Genomic DNA, 18,227 nt, shown 5'->3' on the forward strand with positions numbered 1-18,227 from the left:
AAATTTCAAAAACCGTACCAAAACAGCTCTGTGTTGGTTTGACTTCCCCGGGGGCCAGCGTGTGGTGAACTCGCTCCAGTGTAAATTTTCGTTCAGGTTGTAGTTCGTCATGTTGATATCGATTTCATACAGGAAAAGCTAAGTGGTCGCGTTCCTTCTGCTCTTTCACGTATGCCTAATATTACGTTTTTTTCTCCTTCCTCGATTCTCCAGATCATCTGTTTTGATCTCCGGAGAAGCAATTCGCTTCAGAGCAGATTTCAGAGCAGTCACGTTTTCCTCTTGCACAGTTTCCATCTCATCAATGCCGACTTCGGTTTGCTCAATACGGGCCTCAGCCTGTTCAGTGCAGCCCACATTATGCACAACTTCTTGTTTCATCTCAGTGACTTCACCCTGTAACATTGTAAGAGTGTCAGTCATACACGTGAGCTTTTGGTCAATGCTCTCCAGCCTTGTCCCAAAATCTGATCGCAGTGACTTGAGTTCACACAACTTCTTCGATGCTAGCCATCTTAGCATTTGTCACGCTAGCACTCGCGTCCAAAGGGCTTTGCAGAGATGTTTTGGTCATCTTGCCGCGTGCACGGGTGAAAATGTCACACTGTTTTACAATTTTAGATTTGGACATAGCCTCAGCTCATAGCTTTTAGAAAATGTTGACCGCTTTGTAAGGGTTTTGTTAGAGAAAAAGATGCACAGTCTTGGAGAGTCTTGGCTAAGCTGCCATGTTGATCATGTGACCCGGAAAAAACCTTGGTTTAACACTAAATAAAGGGTTAGGGTTCACACTATAAAGCCTGAACACATGACAGCAGGGGTGGGCGGAGCTTCAAACATGATGTTACATACAAACTGAAAAAAGTTCAATTAAAAAGTGGAACTTGAACATTCCAGCGTGATCAGCAAACATGTTTTTACCCCGATTTAAAACAGCAAGGTTTCAGTAGAACCTGCAGGTTTCTGGGAGTTTGGTCCAGAAGCTGAACCCTGCCAACAGGTTCAGTTCTGGATCGAGGACCAGGAAGTAGGCCAAACCTGAATAACCCGAGGCACCGTGAAGTAGACCTGGTCTCAGGAAACTGGTTCATAATGAACCAGGACATGCTAAACGGATATTGGTCCTAAATCATTCAGTGCAGGCGGGAAGAAAGATCCGGCGCTTATAATTTCACGATCCATGTTCCTGGTCTTAGTGACGACTGGACCTCTATGATCCAGGTTCCTGGTCTTAGTGACGACTGGACCTCTATGATCCAGGTTCCTGGTCTTAGTGACGACTGGACCTCTATGATCCAGGTTCCTGGTCTTAGGACACGCCCACATCAGCCTTTCTGATCCGAGTCCGTTTGCTGGGAAAGTCGCTTCGTTTGGGGAAATGTGAACAAATCAAACTAATTATGATTCAGTCCAAAGAAGAAGACTCGGTCTGCTTACAAACGCAGGTCTCTGTCTGTTTCAAGCAGACCAAATACAGGAAGCGGACTACAAAGAGAGTCCCTTCCTGCATGTGGCGTAGCATTGCATTGTGGGTAAATCCATAGGGATGGCGTTAAGGGTCCTCTGCCTCGTCTGGTGTTCATACTGCGTCCATTGTTGCAGAGTATTTCTGCAGTATACTTGCATAAGACACAATAAAAATGGACTGGAGGTCCACAGCAGGAGCACCGGGATGGAGCCTGGGGAACTCCACAGGTTACTTTTGTTAACTTAGATCGTTGCCAACAGACACAAAGTCTGGTTTCTTAACTAAGACATAAACCAGTTCAGTTTTCCTGCCAGTCTAGTAAGCTGTCCTGGTGGACCGTGTTGAATGCAGCACTGAGATCCAGTAGTTTAAGGCCTTATGGATGTCATGTGTTCCTGGGTTGGATGTGGTGTTTGATCAGGGGTGCACAAGTCCAGTCCTGGACATGGTTTGGATGCATCCCTCTCCTCTCTATCCGTGAAGGGTGGGAAAATTTTCTGAGGAAGCCTCTGCAGAGCTGAATGGCATGCAGCCGTTAGACTCAGGTGTGTTGGAGAAGGGATGCATCTAAAACCTGCAGGATCTCCAGGAGTGGACATCAATCTGTCGTTACCTTGACTAAAATTGCACTGCGGAGTACTTCAATGCTAGAAAAACAAGGTAGTATTTGAAGTAGAAAATTATTTGATATTGTTTGTACTGAGCGTGGCCGACTGTAAAGAGGTGAATGAAAACATGCAGAGAAGTACACTGCAGCCGTGTGTGTCAAACTTCTGGAGAAACTCTTTTCTTTAATTCCATTCTGGTTAAAAACAAAAGAAACATTTCTTTATGTTTAAAATAAAGAATAAATTTACTCAGGAACAATGTGATTTAACATATATTTTCAGACTGACTTGTTGTTGTCATGGTGTTTTCGTCCTCAGCTCTGGTGGAGCCCGACCCCGTCCCTTTGGAGGAGGTGGTGCAAGCTGCTGTGGCGCAGGAAGCTGCTGCACCTCTGCCTGGTGGGTCTGTGGTGGAAATCCCTCCATCACTTTCATCATGTCACATTTTTCTGTCTTATTCCTCCTAAATAATAATTACAGTTTATCACAGCATCGAGTGTCCTGCCCACGACCAGAGGAAACATTTAGACAGAACACACCAGCATCCAAAACTCTTTATCTTCATTAAATGTGGTGGCAAATTTCAGATTCAGTTCCACAGAACTCAGGTTTGGATCAGACTCCAGGTTTTCTGGTAGTTTCTTCTAGATTTCAGGAGCAGATAAACTAAATGTTAGTTTGAACTCGGGACTGAAAGCATGTGGACTGAGATGATCTTGGAAGTTTCAGTGGCTCATATGGCATGAGCAGATCTGATCTATGTTCTTGACCAGAACCAGTGTAGACATGTGGAATCAGAGCGATGTGCTCCTTTAACCTGGTCTTTGTGAGGACACAAGAAACAGCATCAGGATTAGTTTCAGGTTTACAGCAGTCCAGACTATTGAACAGCTGAGGTTTTTCATGCTGAATCATAGAAGTTAATCTGTTTCACCAGATTTTTATATTTTCAATCCTTTCATTTTCAAACAGCAGCATTTTTATCTTATGACATATTGCGTTTAGGTTCGACTTCAAATTTTAATCATTCAAATTTTTTTGCTATTCTTTCTATTACAATCTCAAGTGTCCAAAACTTCCGTTTAAAATTCTCAATTAATTAAAATTTGAATTGCTAAAATTCATCAAACTGCATTTAAATTTGGCAGTCAGAAATTCAGTGTTTTTAAAATTCACAAATTTCAAACACTGAATATGTTCTGTCAAATTTAAGCAATTTTAATCCTTTTTTCATTTTGACATTTTTAACTAGTTTTGAACATTTGAAATGTTGAACTCTAACAAACTAAAAGTGAAAATAATTTGAAGAGTTGGATTCAGAAACTGAAAATGCTGTGAAAACAGTTATTTGACTGCACACAAATTTGCTGTGTGAAATTCAGGCTTGTAGAATTCTAATTCTATAGAGACAAATTTACATTCATGCGGATTTGTTAACCTTCCTTATTCTAGATACTCGGGTGGCGAAAGGCAGATCTGGTTCCTACTTTAAAAATAACAGTCGGAAGTCCAAAATGTCACCAACAACTAAGAATATCCTGATGAGACTCGATGTGAAGCTGAGTGTCATCAGCATAATTCTGATCAGAAATTTAGTTTGTGTCCATGATCTGAGCTGGTGAGGGCCTGTGTATGCTGACCCGTAAGGGGCCCAACATGGAGCCTTGTGGGAGCTTGGCATGTAGTTGTTGAACAACAGAAGCCCAACATGGCGGCTTGGGAAATCCACATGCAGATGCTGAACAAGGTGGTGTTGGAGCAGATCTTATTCACCAGCTAAACCAAGGAGCTCCTGTGTGTAAAGGAAAACTTGTAAAGCTCTCAGCTTCTTGTTTCCAGAGTCTGAACCTGAAGCAGCTGCTGAAGCTGAGGTGTTGGCATCGGAGCCAGAACCAGAACCAGAACCAGAGCCAGAGCCAGAACCAGAACCAGAACCAGTGGAGAGTCCTGAGGTTAGTCCCACAGTTATCCATGATAAAATCCTGCATCATGGAGAACTTTTGATTGGATTGAGTCGGAATAACAACGCGGCGGCTGATTGGATCAGATGGATTTCCTGTCTGATACAAATGGGGAGAAAACTCTTCATCTAATCAACAGGAACAGAATAATCATGTCGGCACGCATTCTGATGGTTTCTGTGCTGGATGCTTCTTCTGGAGCCACATGGGGTTCGGGGATGTGATTAACTTCAGGCAGAACTGCAGAGGATACGCTTCTGTTGCAAACTTTGGAAAAGTTTGGGATTCTTGATTATCTTGATGGTGGAAAGTCTCAAAACAAGAACCAGATCATGCAGATATTTAACAAAATTTGTTCAAAACCTTTTTGTAATGTTGTCATATCAGTCAAGTCAAGTCCTCCTTGTGCACGTCTGGAGTGTCAGGAGGACATTAAACCTTTTTGTTATGTAAACACGCTGGATGCTGATCTATGTTCCATGTAAACATCAGCTGGAATCTGACCAGCGAGACCATATATGTCCACCTTTCTGCTAATCCACACACAACTAGTTTAAATTTTCCTGGGAAATGATTGAAAACTCGGAGAAAACAGCGGTTTGCTGATGATTCCTTTACTTTCTCCCACATGGATGCAGTAAGTTAGTAAATAGGAGAAGTAATGTCTGTGACATTATTTTGACCTGATGACCATTGTGGTGGAAAATACTCTGGTCTTGAGAAGTTGTAATACATCTAAGAGTCAACTGTCCTCTTACAATGAACATTTTATTATAAACTAATACAAGCACACGCTGGAGCTTGGAGAGAGAACTCTCTCTGCAGATGCTGAAGTAACACCCGATTATAAACCATGCTTAACTCCTCCTAGTTGCTGGGCAGACTACAGAAAACAATCATTCTCTCCTCCGAAGCTAAACTGAGCTCACTAAGCATCAATCACTCACTATATTACTTTATTACCTTTAACCTTTAGACAACTGGTCAACCAAGCAGCTGACAAAAACAGATGCCCTGCAGGAAACTCTTCCTGTCTCAGACTTTGTCTGCACATTCCAGACAAGGATCATATGACTTAAAGAAAGCTTTGTGCATTGACACAAAACACAGCAGGATCACAGCAAATCAATGCATATATGTCTAATACTTAATACAAACCAAACTCATAACAATTTGTCCAACACTCTCCCTCCTCTTGGTCCTACAGGACCAACAATAAGAAGAGAAATTGTTATCAGAACGCAAAAATACAGACAGAAGACAACATTCTCAAAACATCAGGAGCCTCATGCCTATCAGGTTTTAAAAGAATCTTTCAGAAATTACAATAGTGAGGAGCCATTTACTTCAGCTTCAAAATCTGAGTCTAACAATAAATGTAAGAAAAGTGGAAACAAATCATTCCTCTTAGGGGGTGACAGAGGTGTAGTGAAGACACTGTCGGCGTTCTGGTGGGACTTGGCATGTCACAGTGGCAGTGGAGCGCTTCTTTCACCTCTCACTGATCTTGCTTGAGAGCGAAGGCTGGTCTTCAGGTGTGAGAGTAGACTATCTCACTTACCCACGCAACCACAGGGATTATTCTGCCCTTTGTTGGGTGGTGCGTTATTCTTCTGTAATTTCAGACTGAAGAGCTTCAGGAGGTTCAAGCAATCTGTAGTGCCAAGCAGCTCACTCTGCGACCTTTACCGCTGTCTGGGTCGTCAGGAAAACCTGAAATGGCCTAAACCATCGATGTTGGTTCCAGCGCTGATGTTTAAAGCTTCTTATCAGGACAAAATCTCCCGGCTGAAGTGAATAGAGCTGCGTAGATGCTGATTCATGAAGGGCAGCTTTCACCTGTGTGCAAATGCCTGAAAAGGGTTCTTATGAGGTTAGGACAGTATGTTAAAACATTACTTTCACACAGAGCTGTGTCTGAACAGGCAGTCTTGGAAGGAACCATGCCCACTTGGGTGAGGGTCCTGCAAAAAGAATCACAAAAAGGCCCATGTTTCCATGTTACGCATGCGCATGTACATCAGAACCAGAAAAAGTACTTTTGGTCCAAGGAAGACCTGAAAAGAGAGCCAGAAGGAAATTTCCCCGTCTGCAACCTGTGGGAGGAAAACATTCAGGAAAATGGCATCCAGAAAGTCATTCATAAGAGAGCGCCAAAACATGGACTCGTTTTCAGCTAAAGAGTAAGCTCAAGTAACGAGAACTGAGACGGGAGAGCTGCAGCCTCCACCGTGTCACAGTCAGAGCAAACAGCATCAAAAGGAAAATCAAGTCAGGGTCAACTAGAGGTCGGTCAGGCAGGCCAGGCCTGGGGGGTGCAGAAGATAGTCAGGTTCAGCTAAACAGTCAAAGAGTAAATCATGAACAATACAAAGCAACAGTTAGGGCCACTCAGTTATCTGGTATGTAAGCATTCAAAGTAACCAAATTCATTTAATTACTTATTGCAAAGTTCCTATCAGATAGTCTCATCTTAACCAACAACCAGAAAAAATCCTCTAGTACTGCATAGCAGGACATGTGTCAAACTGGACTCCCAGCAGTCTGACCAACACTTATCCATGCTGGAATTTCCTTTCTGATTTACTGCTCGTGGTGTTTATGTCATGTCTGCTAAATGACAGAAGCAGAACCAAACTGAAGAATCTCTGCATATATTAAATAAAGCTCATTCAGAACTGTTGATTTAATCAGTAATGTAGTCTAGATAATCTCATGGTTTACTCTGATTTGTCTCTCCCAGACTCCAACAGACCCATTCAGGAGCAACACACACGAAAATGAGATCATGATAAGACTGGCTTTCTATTCCAAATATATTGTAAACATAAGCATAAGCATAAAGCAACAAGATGTAAAACCATCTTTAACAGCTGGACTTCAGGTACTGAACAGCCAGAGACCTTCAGGTCATAATAAAGCTGTTTGTTTTCTATCTACATTTGAACTAAAGCAGCATTTAGAAACAAACTTCTAATACTGATGGCAAAACTGTTTTCATCTACAACAACACGACGCACACATGTACGTGCACACACTCACAGCAGCACTTCTTCCTTAATGATTTTAATGCAAACGTGTGTAACAGAAAAGGCCAAGACTAACGGTTTAGCATAGTTAGTTTAACTTTGGAAGTATCAATACTGTTATAATAATCTGCCTCATATTCATGTTATTTTGAGGACATACAGGGCTTAAATGACTTGTTTGTTTACTTATTAAGCGTGTTAACTAAGAGACTGGTCTGTTTACTGGCAGCCATCGCAAGAGTTGGTTCTACTCTTTAAACAAAAGTCATCTGATGTGTATTTTAACCACTGAGCATGTCTGCTTTAATTCAAAATAATGAGTTCAGATTAGGGATAAAACACCAGCTGTCAGCAAATAAAACACGGAGATTGTTGTACTTGTGTTGCATTCACTGAAGTCGGGAAATTACAAAGCTACCTTCTTATTTAATGTCATATAGCGGCTTATTTTTTTTCTCGTTTTTGTTTTCTCTTGACATCTATTCTGTCTCAAACATTAAAAACTTAGTATTCATCACCTTTTTTTTTTTTTTTTAAATCTATTTATTTTCCTATAAAGCATAGCGTGCCAGAAGTTGACTTGTCTGTATAAACTGTTCAGTTTCCCTGCAGCAGAGCAGAGATGTCTGTGTCATTGTTCAGTTGCAGAAGTCTGCAGGAGTGCAAAATTTTATGCATGCTCATAAATGTGGTATAAAGCTAAGCAGAAACAGTGAGTAAATGTTTGGTTGTAGGGCCTCATTCCTTGGCCTGGTCTTGTGGATAATCATTCAGCTCGTATCACTCGATCTGCTCAGGAGTCAGACGCGCCACAGCCACCATGCTCTCCTCCAATCAGCATACAATCAGAAATTCATGCCAGGAAGTGCCCGACACATGTTCATCAAAGCTTCCTGGTAGATAAATCAGATTCATATGTGTAATTAATTAAGAGTAACATGTAAAGGATCAGAGAGTGGGCAAAAGTTCCAGGAAGCAGATCCAGGTTTTCCACAGAGAACTGAGTGAACCCAACAGTCTTTCTGACAGAATCAGGGTGCAGCTTATTCCAGAAAACATCATCTGATTCTGTAGTCGGGGTGGGATCTTGCTGCCTGTCGGTTAGTTCCAGAAAATCCCACAACTGAAACACAGTCTGAGGACAAGGAGGATCCATCACCTCCAGAGGTCAAAGGTGAAAATCCAGCTCACATGTCCACCATAGGAGCCATATCCACACTGTTCACAGTCACAACCAACAGGGCTCTGCCAGACCCTCTGGTTCTGGGATCCCCAGGCCCCATCAGCAGCGGCCGGGTCCATGCAGCCACATCTGCATATCAGGTTCTGCTCCAGGACTTAGATCGGTCACAGAAGGGAGGTGGAATGATGCTTTAGGTTGTAGGGACCGTTTCTGCTCCAGTCTCCTGACTGACCACGCGTGACACCCAGAACTCTGCAGTGACCCGGATCAAGAACTCACTCTCCCCCAGCCCCTCCTCTGAATCCCCTCAGGCAGGATAGACAATTTTAGGACCCTGTGGACCAAGCTGCATGCTGACAAGGGTTTAGAAGGGAACGCTGCAATGCGTCCAACACCATACAGCAGACGAGCTTTTGAGACTGAACCATTTGGTCATGTGGTGTATTTTCTTCTCCAGTAAGGGGAAAATAAAGATCATAGCCTCATAATTATAATAGTTTTCTTCTGAATCCTGTGGCAAACATATTATGTGAACCATGTTCTGTGCTGTGAACATCATGTAACTTGAATATTACATTGTAATTGTGTGTGTGAGAGACTATATTATCAGTGGATTCATAACTCAGTTCTCTCCTGGGAAAGCTGAACATGATCTTGCTAAGAAGATACACTTGTTCTGAGAACTTCTCTTCTCGCCGTTAGCTCACATTTAGCTAAAGTGAATTTATTGCAAGAGAAATTTACTCTAGCACGTTGGTTCACCATTCCTATTTTAAGGTCAAGAATTTTCTTTTTTTCCTAACATTATGCTTAGTTTCAGCATCCTCCAGCTGCATTATTTATTTCCAGTTTATCTAGATTTATTTAGACATGCTAGGTGTAAATTAATAATAGCAGTAGTAAAGGAATAAAAATCACCTTATGAATGTCTGAAAGGGAACAGACAGAAACCTAAGTTTATTGCCTACACAATGTACAGTAATTTAACAGAATAAGTCCCTAATACTATAAATCACATCTCTCACATTTCAGATTTTTCATTCTTAATATGTTGTTGCTCTTTAAAATGTTCTCAGGTGATAATAAAGCATTGCTTTTCCTTAGGAAAAGGGTTCCACATTCATACAGGGAGTGGCTTTTATGCTCTTATAAAAGCTTTAGGAAGAAAAGCACAAGCAGCTATTTTACACAGGATTTATATGTTTGTTTCTGCCTAACATGCTATGACATCATCTCCTTCAGTGAGCAGAAGGCCTTTAATGAACACACTCTTTTCCTCACTTCCCTCTCTCATACATTTTTTGGGGTTTTTTTTTCTTACTGCAGTAAATTAGATTTTACACAAACAATTCACTCCAACAGTTGGATGAATGCATGTGAATGGGTCGTGCCCCCACGTTTGTCTACCCCCACACAAGCTTCTAGGCTCTCCTGCGAGAGTCCGGTGTGGCTTCACAAGACGTGGTTTTAATTCTCCACACAATCAATCCAATCAAGTTTAACACAGGAAATTTTACACAACCACCCCAGTTTCCCCTCACATGAAGACAGAGATTTCAACTTCTTAATGGTGCTGTACATCAACCTCCTACTGCAAAGGAACTAGTTCTGTTTGCAGCGGATGTACACAGAGGGTCAATCCCACACCTTTGTAAAATTATCAGGCAAAATTCTCAATGTCTCCAGAAACCAGCCCACACAGTTTCTTCTCTGTTCCTCCTCACTCAAGATGGCTATCCTCTCCGTCTTCTAACTCAAGGTTGGCCTGGTCTTGCTTCTCGAGCTCACAGGACTTACTGACTAATTTACTGGTCTCGGTCTTGTAACTCACAAGATTTACTGGTCTGGTCTTGCTACGTCTAGCTCACAGCACTTACGACTTGGTCTTGTTACTCACGATTTTTAACTTAAACTTTAACCTAAACTTAACTTAAACTCACAGGATTTTATTTATGACGTCAACCTGATCTTGTCTTAAGTTATTCTCTTATCCCTTGAGTTATTCTTTCGATGAGGAGGTGAGGAGGAGAATCCCTGTCACAATGAGAATAATGAAGACAATTGACCACAAAACAGAAAAATATTGTGATTATTAATTAAGATATTGATTCTTAATTTGTGATAAATTTCTAGTAATGTTTGACTCCAGTTTGAGTCTGAAAATTAATGTAAATTTAGAATAACACTTCTCACCATTGCCCTTTCACACTGGTTCAGAAGGAGTCCTGGCGTAGTCGACCACGGGTGGGAGAAAGACGTCCTGTCCTCTGAAATTCTCTAATTGAGGTTCTTAGGATGAATCTGTGGATTCAGGTGGCCAACCCGTCTATCCCCAACCTGGGCGGACTGACGCAGGATCCCGGACGAGCCCCCAAAAACTGTGGTGGAAAATACTCTGGTCTTGAGAAGTTGTAATACATCTAAGAGTCAACTGTCCTCTTACAATGAACATTTTATTATAAACTAATACAAGCACACGCTGGAGCTTGGAGAGAGAACTCTCTCTGCAGATGCTGAAGTAACACCCGATTATAAACCATGCTTAACTCCTCCTAGTTGCTGGGCAGACCACAGAAAACAATCATTCTCTCCTCCGAAGCTAAACTGAGCTCACTAAGCATCAATCACTCACTATATTACTTTATTACCTTTAACCTTTAGACAACTGGTCAACCAAGCAGCTGACAAAAACAGATGCCCTGCAGGAAACTCTTCCTGTCTCAGACTTTGTCTGCACATTCCAGACAAGGATCATATGACTTAAAGAAAGCTTTGTGCATTGACACAAAACACAGCAGGATCATAGCAAATCAATGCATATATGTCTAATACTTAATACAAACCAAACTCATAACAATTTCTCCAACACCATCAACCAGCAGGTTCATGTGAAAGCGGTCAGCCTCAGGAACAAAAGGGTTCGGCTGTGTTTGGAGGTCGTCTACCTGGCGTCATATTTAAATGATTGACTGCAGCTACTGTAAAGCGATGACATTTGTCTGTCGTTTGTCCTTGTAGGTGATCGAGGAGGATCCCGAGGTGCTGGAGGAGGAGCTTCCTGCTGCAGAGGAGGCAGCTCCTGTCCAGGAGGCCGTGGAGGAGGTTTGTGCTTTTTCTGCCATTAGAAGAAGAAATGTTAGGATGGATGTGAGACCCTCTCTCTGATCTGTGCGGATTATTCCCATCGGAGGCCTCGCTACAGGTTTTTAGATCAGATGGAAACTTTTTTGGAACAATAATTAGAAATAACACGATAAAACCTGAAAAATAAATAATTCATGTTTTTTTTTCTAAAACTCACAGGTTGCTCCTCCAGAGGAGGAGCTGGTGGCCGAGGAGCCAATGGAGGTAGAGGCTGTCTATGAAGTTGTAGAAGAGTCTGAGGAGGGAGTTGAGGCTGCAGAGGAGGAGGCTGCTCCTGCAGAAGAAGCTGCTGAAGAGGAGGAGGCTGCTCCTGCAGAAGAAGCTGCTGAAGAGGAGGCTGCTCCTGCAGAAGAAGCTGCTGAAGAGGAGGAAGAGGCTGCTCCTGCAGAAGAAGCTGCAGAGGAGGAGGAGGCTGCTCCTGCAGAAGAAGCTGCAGAGGAGGAGGCTGCTCCTGCAGAAGAAGCTGCTGAAGAGGAGGAGGAGTCTGCTCCTGCAGAAGAAGCTGCAGAGGAGGAGGCTGCTCCTGCAGAAGAAGCTGCTGAAGAGGAGGAAGAGGCTGCTCCTGCAGAAGAAGCTGCAGAGGAGGAGGAGGCTGCTCCTGCAGAAGAAGCTGCTGAAGAGGAGGAGGAGTCTGCTCCTGCAGAAGAAGCTGCTGAAGAGGAGGAGGAGTCTGCTCCTGCAGAAGAAGCTGCAGAGGAGGAGGAGGCTGCTCCTGCAGAAGAAGCTGCTGAAGAGGAGGAGGCTGCTCCTGCAGAAGGAGCTCCTGCAGAGGAGGCAGCTGAAGAAGCTGTGCAGGAGGAAGAAGCTCCTGTGGAGGAGCTTACTGAAGAGGAGGCAGGTACTGAAGAAACTGGTGAGGCAGCAGAGGAGGAGGCTGCTGAGGAGGAATTGCCCTCAGAAGAACCTGCTGATGAAGAGGAGGAAGTTCTGACAGAAGAGGAGGAAGTTCAACAAGAAGACTCAGAGCAGCAAACAGCAACAGGTGAGAAGAAGCCAGACTACTGGATCAGAACCCAGCAGCTGGTGCTGCCTTGAAATGTTTGACTATGTTGGTTTTTCTGTTTTTTTGTCCCAGAAACAGAAGAGGAGGTCGGAGAAGAGATGGAGGCAGCAGAGGAAGGTTGGTGAACTTATAAAACATCTCTGATGGTTTTGTTTAAACTTTGATCTCATTTCTTCATGTTTGTTTGCAGCTGAGTTTGTGGAGACAGAGGAACCGATTCAAGATGAACCAACAGGTAAACAAAGAACCTCAGACCAATGAAAGCATCAGTTGAATGGGACCTATCCTCAGCTCAAACTGGATTTTATCATAGCTGAAGTCCAGTCATAATGACTAGTTTCTCAGCATCAGTAGGAGAAAATCTGATGGGATCAGTTTATGTCTCCGTTTTATTTTGCAATGTAAATGTTCCAGTGTAAGTTATTAGTAGTGCATGGAGTCATGTGAGCTGCTGGTGGACACCCACACTACCAAACCTGACCTGAAAACCAATACTGAACTGGCAGCTAATGACTTCTGTCCTAGTTTACATTTGTTTGGTTTCATCAGAGAAGAAAGATGCTGGCTCTTCAGATTTTTTTCTACCTCCTGTCTGTAATGATGTCCTGAAAGAAAAACAAATCTATCTCCACAAATATAAGCCTGTATGACGAATGCTGGTCTCTACAGAAAGCTAACATTTGCAATGACCATCATGTCAGAATTTACATGTTTGTCAGAGAAAATTAATTTGGAAAACAGAATATGTAACTGTTTCTCCTCTTAAATGATGACGCCAAATTACTTTCATGAGAAACCAGAAGATAGGAGCTCCATTCATCGAGGAACAAATAAAGTATTCCTACTAAGGAGTAAAGCAATGCTAGGAATGAGTAAAGTAGTCATGGAAATGAAAAAAGTAACCATAGGAATTAGTAAAGTATTTAGGAATAGGTAAAGTAGTCATATGAGTGAATAAAGAAATGCTAGGAATGAGTAAAATAATCATAGGAATGAGTTAGGAATTCACAGGAATGAATAAAGCAATGCTAGGAACGAGTGAAGCAATCATAGGAGTGAGTTAAGGAGTCAAAGGAATGCGTAAAGTAGTCTCAGGAATGAGTGAGCCGTCACCTTATCGTGGTGGAGGGGTTTGTGTGTCCTGAAGATCCTAGCAGCTATGTTCTCGGGGGCTTTATGCCCCTGGTAGGGTCACCCATGGCAAACAGGTGTCTAGGGGAGGGACCAGACCAAGCACGGCTCATAGACCTCTACGATGACGACCAACATGGGCATGAATGTTCCCTTGCCCGGACTCGGGTTACCGGGACCCCCCTCTGGAGCCAGGCCTGGAGGTGGGGTACGAGAGCGAGCGTCTGGTGGCCGGGCCTTCGCCCATGGGGCCCGGTCGGGCTCAGCCCGAAAGGGTTACATAGGCCCTACCTCCCATGGGCTCACCATCTGCGGGAGGAGCCGTAGGGGTCGGGTGCAGTGTGAGCTGGGCGGCAGCAAGGGGCGGGGACCCTGGCGGTCCGATCCCCGGCTGCAGAAGCTGGCTCTAGGGACGTGGAACGTCACCTCTCTGGTGGGGAAGGAGCCTGAGATGAGGCGCGAGGTTGAGCGGTTCCAGCTAGATATAGTTGGACTCACCTCGACGCATGGCTTGGGCTCTGGAACCAGAACCCTCGAAAGGGGCTGGACTTTCTTCCACTCTGGAGTTGCTCATGGTGAGAGGCGCCGAGCAGGTGTGGACATTCTCATCAGCCCCCGGCTTGGTGCCTGCACGTTGGGTTTTACCCCAGTGGATGAAAGGGTAGTTTCCCTCCGCCTCCGGGTGGGGGGACGGGTCCTGACTGTTGTCTGTGCTTATGCACCGAACAGCAGTTCAGAGTACCCACCCTTTCTGGAGTCCTTGGAGGGAGTGCTGGAGGGTGCTCCTTCTGGGGACTCCATTGTTCTGCTGGGGGACTTCAATGCTCACGTGGCAATGACAGTGAGACCTGGAGGGGAGTGATTGGGAGGCTAGTAGTGTGGTCTTTGTCATGGTCGTGGAACAGTGGACCAGCTCTATACCCTCTTTGGGGTCCTGGAGGGGGCATGGGAATTTGCCCAACCAGTCTACATGTGCTTTGTGGACCTGGAGAAGGCGTTCGACCGTGTCCCCCGGGGGCTTCTTTGGGAGGTACTCAGAGTATGGGGTACCGGACCCCCCTGTATGAGCTGTCCGGTCCCTGTACGACAGGTGTCAGAGCTTCGTCTGCGTTGTCGGTAGAAAGTCTAATTTGTTTCCAGTAGGTCTGGGCGATTAATCGGGTTTTAATCTCAGTACGATCTGGGTTTTTAACGATGATAAAGATAAAAGGGTGTGATTATTTTTCTCTCTGCAGTTTCCTCTCCTGCTGTCTTCAGCTGCTAATCGGGCGTCTCTGGCGTTGCAGCGCTGTGCTGTAAACTCCTCCCACAGCCGCTTTGCTTTCATTCAGACACTGTTGCCAACTTGGAGACTTTCTCGCTAAATCTGGAGACTTTTTTTTGTTAAAAGCGACAAATCTAGCAGCTTTTACTGGAGTTATTAGAGACTTTTCTGGTGTTTTGGCGACTGACTTGAAGGCACATATTGTTCTGCAGTTACTGTAAGGAAAGAGCAGCGGGAGCCTCTCCCGTCCTAAAGCACTCCCAGGCGGCCAGTCTCAGTCGGCTCCGGCTGCAGGTCCATGTAGAATAACTGCAGTAGGTTGTGGAAGTTCACCTAAACATAGTTTATACCATTGTCAGTGACAACTGGCTGCATTATTTTCCTATACATAGTTCGGCCAGTTAAACACTGTAATATCCCTCCGTTACGGGGCGTTACCATAGCAACGCGTTAACCAGCTGGTTCAGATCAGTCGTCTTTTAACAGGTGAATGAGAGAAACGCGCTGCAGCCTGACAGCCTTGTTTGGCAAAAAAAAAAAGGTTAGGGAACAAGTCGGAACCGTGCATTAGACGGTTATAATCCGCGTCTAGAACACCACAATGCACAGCGTTGTTTAAAAATACTGGATAATTGTGTTAAATAATCGAGATCTCAATTTCAGTCAAAATAATCGTGATTATAATTTTAGTCATAATTGAGCAGCTCTAGTTTCCGGTGAGGGTTGGACTCCGCCAAGGCTGCCCTTTATCACCGATTCTGTTCATAACTTATATGGACAGAATTTCTAGGCGCAGCCGAGGTGTTGAGGGGATACGGCTCGGTGGCCTCAGGATTGGGTCCCTGCTTTTTGCAGATGACGTGGTCCTGTTGGCTTCATCTGCTCGTGATCTCCAGCTCTCACTTGAGCGATTCGCTGCCGAGTGTGAAGCGGCTGGGATGAGAATCAGCACCTCCAAATCTGAGACCATGGTCCTCAGCCGGAATAGGGTGGATTGCCCTCTCCGGGTCGGGAGTCAGGTCCTGCCTCAAGTGGAGGAGTTTAAATATCTCGGGGTCTTGTTCACGAGTGAGGGAAGGATGGAGCGCGAGATGGACAGACGGATCGGTGCGGCGTCTGCAGTAATGCGGACTCTGTGCCGGTCTGTTGTGGTGAAGAAGGAGCTGAGCCAGAAGGCGAAGCGCTCGATTTACCAGTCGATCTACGTTCCTACTCTCACCTATGGTCATGAACTGTGGGTCGTGACGGAAGTATAATTATAGAAATAAGCAAAGTAAACCAATGCAAGGAATAAGTAAAGTAATCATAGGAATGACTAGTATTCATAGGAATGAGTAAGGGAGTTAAGACACCGACACTCTCATGTTCTTTGAACTGTTTGCTTTTGATGATGTTTTCTCGAGTCTTTTAGCAGAGTTTCTCTTTCATGTTGCTATGCTACATGTTAGTGTCACTGCTATGCTACATGTTAGTGTCACTGCTATGCTGCGTGTTAGCGTCACCGTTACGCTGCGTGTTAGCGTCACCGTTACGCCGTGCGTTAGCGTCACTGTTACGCCATGTGTTATCGTTACCTTTACGCTGCGTGTTAGCGTCACTGTTACGCCGTGCGTTAGCGTCACTGTTACGCCATGTGTTAGTTACCTTTACGCTACGTGTTAGCGTCACTGTTACGCCGTGCGTTAGCGTCACTGTTACGCCATGTGTTAGTTACCTTTACGCTGCGTGTTAGCGTCACTGTTACGCCGCGTGTTAGCGTCACTGTTACGCCGCGTGTTAGCGTCACTGTTACGCCGCGTGTTAGCGGTGCTGCTTGCAGGATTTAACATGGCCTTTTTGTCTGTTTCCTACAGAAACGTAGAGGCAGCGGCAGTTGCTGTGGTGATGGAGTACAGACCTGATTGCAGCATCAGCACCTGTCGAGGTCATGCTCAACCACGACGCCTCTCTCCACCTCCACAGAAACAACCGAGTCGTCATCATGACACCCCTCATCCTCCTCCCCCCAACCCTTCACATGTTTTTCTTTTCTTTTCATCCTTTATTTTTTTCTTAGTGAAAATGTGATGAGCTGTTTACTAATACGGTACTCCTCTGTTCTTTCCTCTTTGTTCTTTCCTTTTTCCAACCAGAGTATAGTTTATTTTTTCTTTTTCAGGGTGTTTTTTTCCTTCAGACTGTTTGTTGCCAGATTTGCAGGCAGGTTTAGTAGTTTTGTGGTTGTATTTCTGTATTCTGCTGCCAGTCGTACAAGTTCACGACTGGAAAAAAAAAAGAACCAACAGTTTGTTCCTGGTTGTCTGAGAAGAATCAGACTTTGTAGATCCTATGCAACGCTGTGATGAGGTGTGTTTCAGCCAGGTAACCTACCACTCTGTGTGTGTGTGAATGAGACATGAACTGAGAATATGCTGTATGTGTGTGTTGAGTGTTTCAGTAATCATTCCTCCGTGTGACCGTAGACGCCATGACGTAGTTACAGACTGTGTTTAATTCTTAATCTTACTACTTTTCGACGGTGTGTTTTCCTAGCTGTTTTTTTTCTGTATTTTCTGATTCTGAGGTCAGGAAATTAAACTACAACCTTCAACTGTGATGTAAATGAAGACACCATGGACACTCTTCTGGTTTTGGTTTTATTTTCTGTTTTTTACTAAACGGCTGCAGATGGTGGCAGCGAGGTGGTTGGAGGAAACCTGAGGTTCTGGATCAGATGTGGTATCCCTGTGGAAATCCAACCAAAACTCGCTGCTGGTTAAAATGTGGAACTTTGCTGCCTCTTTTGTTTTTCGTTGTTTTTTTTTTTTTTTTTTTATTTTGTTTAGTTTTTTTCTTTTTGTAAAGGGAAACATGGTGACATTTTTCTGCTTTTTTTTTTTCTCACAACTCCCCTTTTTATTTGACGACATTGGCACTGAACGTTCGTAGCAAAGCTCCTTCAGGCATAAAAGTTTGTTAAAATACAACTTAGATCTTGTTTTCACATGCAGATAGATATGGGCACATTCCCATGAAGTTGGAATCCTCCAGATGCATGGAAATGATATCAGTGCTTCATTTTGAGTCGTTTTTCTTGTAAAAGTCCCATTTTGTGTCCATCTTTTGGTAGCACAACTATCTCATTGTTAGGGACGTAGCTCGCAGTAGCTATTTCCAACTTTTCTACTTCCTAACACTTTACATAAATCAGCGTGAACCCAAACACCTTTTTAATGTGAAAGATTACAAACTTTACCAAGACAGAGCTTCTAGATTTTTAAAAGAAATGTTTATTTAAAAAGACAAAAAAAGGAGTTGGAGAAAAAAAAAAAAGTAATTTTCAGAAAATGCTTTAAAAAGCTTTTTAAGAAGCCATAAGCTGTTTGACCGGCAGGTTGAGACGAGGCTGCACTACTTCAGGACAAAACGTAGCGCAATAAAGGAACAGACAGCCGAG

General features: G+C 43.9%; 1 protein-coding gene across 2 annotated transcripts in view; it reads left to right on the plus strand.

Moving 5' to 3' along the window:
- Positions 1 to 17,410, plus strand: part of asph (aspartate beta-hydroxylase) — a 57,343-nt gene extending 39,933 nt beyond the window's left edge. For both annotated transcript variants that reach the window (XM_079243941.1, XM_079243940.1), the window contains exons 5-11: positions 2,395 to 2,475; positions 3,916 to 4,028; positions 11,268 to 11,351; positions 11,553 to 12,375; positions 12,469 to 12,513; positions 12,587 to 12,631; positions 16,645 to 17,410. In XM_079243941.1, the coding sequence (XP_079100067.1) occupies positions 2,395 to 2,475; positions 3,916 to 4,028; positions 11,268 to 11,351; positions 11,553 to 12,375; positions 12,469 to 12,513; positions 12,587 to 12,631; positions 16,645 to 16,652 (1,199 nt within the window). In that variant the 3' untranslated portion in view covers positions 16,653 to 17,410. The remainder of the gene's footprint in view (positions 1 to 2,394; positions 2,476 to 3,915; positions 4,029 to 11,267; positions 11,352 to 11,552; positions 12,376 to 12,468; positions 12,514 to 12,586; positions 12,632 to 16,644) is intronic.
- The last annotated feature ends 817 nt before the right edge of the window (positions 17,411 to 18,227 follow it).

This window comes from Telmatherina bonti (assembly GCF_933228915.1).
Source record: "Telmatherina bonti genome assembly, chromosome: 7".
Lineage (NCBI taxonomy): Eukaryota > Metazoa > Chordata > Actinopteri > Atheriniformes > Telmatherinidae > Telmatherina > Telmatherina bonti.